This window comes from Cyprinodon variegatus, unplaced genomic scaffold (genome assembly GCF_000732505.1).
Source record: "Cyprinodon variegatus isolate N-32 unplaced genomic scaffold, C_variegatus-1.0 Scaffold461, whole genome shotgun sequence".
NCBI classification, from domain to species: domain Eukaryota; kingdom Metazoa; phylum Chordata; class Actinopteri; order Cyprinodontiformes; family Cyprinodontidae; genus Cyprinodon; species Cyprinodon variegatus.
This window is the reverse complement of record NW_015150914.1, coordinates 552,724-554,385: the sequence shown is the minus strand read 5'-3', so window position 1 is coordinate 554,385 and position 1,662 is coordinate 552,724. Positions and strand designations below refer to the sequence as shown.

General features: G+C 39.5%; 1 protein-coding gene across 1 annotated transcript in view; it reads left to right on the top strand.

Moving 5' to 3' along the window:
- The first annotated feature begins 1,029 nt into the window (after nucleotides 1-1,029).
- bloc1s2 (biogenesis of lysosomal organelles complex-1, subunit 2) overlaps nucleotides 1,030-1,662 on the top strand; it is an 8,736-nt gene continuing 8,103 nt past the window's right edge. Inside the window, exons 1-2 of the mRNA XM_015389473.1 lie at nucleotides 1,030-1,229; nucleotides 1,365-1,481. Coding sequence (XP_015244959.1) covers nucleotides 1,064-1,229; nucleotides 1,365-1,481 — 283 coding nt within the window. The 5' untranslated portion in view covers nucleotides 1,030-1,063. The remainder of the gene's footprint in view (nucleotides 1,230-1,364; nucleotides 1,482-1,662) is intronic.

The window sequence follows — 1,662 nt, the reverse complement described above, 5'->3', positions numbered from 1 at the left end:
ATATATTCTAGTTAGTAGTTTCGAAGTGGCCTATTACATTAGCCATGTTTATTGAAGGTTAGAAACGTTTTTGTTATGCTCACTTGTTAAGCAATAGAAGCAATACCAGTTCTGTTAAAAAATTTTGTTGCATCGTCTTTCCACCAAATAACAGAAAAGTATCGATAGTGGTATCGATAAAGACTCGGATCGATAAGGAGTATCGATAAAGGTATCGATATCAATAAATATTAACGATCCCCATCCCTAATTAGAACATTTTAATTTTTCATATATTAACAAATCCTTGACAACAAAAACACTGTGGTTAATTATGCACATCTATATGCAAACCTTAAAGATGATAAGTACAGAATTCATGCTCTTTTCAGAAGAAGATTTTGTGTTTTATGGGGTTAAGAGAAAATTATGTGTCTCTGTAGGTCATCTAAGAGTCTTCCGTAAAAATTATTGATAACTATTTAAAAAAAAACAATTAAATAATCAATTTATGTAGATATTAGTACTTGTAAATATCAATTGTATGCAGAATGATTATTGATAAAAGTAGGTAAGTAATGATGGAAAAGATGTTCGCCCCACAACTCAAACGTTAAAGAATTGTATCCACTATACCTTTTATCTACAAAGCACAGATGTTTAAATATTCATGCGTCTATTTGTCAGCAAAGGTTGTAGGAAAGTATAGTTTATCTTTGTTTAGAAAATATGGATGTTGTGCCCATTCATTTTCCTGTTGTAGATTGAGCCTGAGATCAACTTTCGGCCACCCCCTCAGTGTACATGGGCCTGGCCACCCTTATAAAAATGTTCTGGCTACGCCTCTGTACATTTAATCATTTTATCCTAAGATATATGTTTGTTAGAGGGGATGTTATTTCAAATATCTGAAATGTTCACATCTTGATTAGAAAGAAATCCATTTGCGATATCTGAATTACACGTCCACTCAAGCTAATAAATGCCATTATAGCCTGCCATACATTTAGTTGTTGTGTCGCGAGAGCGTCACGTGAAACGTCCAGCTCACGTGATAGTTGACAACCAGCATAACAGGAACAAAATGGCTGCTACAGGGGATGAAGCGGCAGCGATGGACAGCATCTCCAGGGAACCAGCAGCCGTGTCAGCGGGGTTAAGTAGAGCTGCTGGCGGCGTAGCTCAGGCTGAACGCACGGAAGATCCACCGGAAGCTCCGTCGGTAGCTCCAAAGAAACCCGGAACTAACGGTGCGTTTCCTTGGTTTCCATCTATGCAAGTGTTTTGCTTTCCTCTGATGTGTGAAACCAGCCTTTCTATGGGCTGCTGATTTCTTCCAGTTGTAACTGAAGGCAGGATTAATCTGCTCCTCTTATTGTGTGCAGCTGATGGAGGAGTGGAGACTGCAGAGGAGGCTGTGGAGCCAGCAGAGCCAGACATCAACGAGCTTTGCTCTGATATGTTTGAGAAGATGGCCATTTTCCTGCAGGGGGAGCTCACAGGTGTTTGCTCAGTTTTTACCAAATTCATTGTGCATCCTGTCTGCATGGATTTGTGTGTTTAGTCCAAAATGGGGCTGCATGGTGGAGCTAGCAGGGGCGGATTTAGGAAATTCGGGGCCCTAGGCAAAGACAGGCAGGGGGCCCTCTGAATTATATATATATATATATATATATATATATA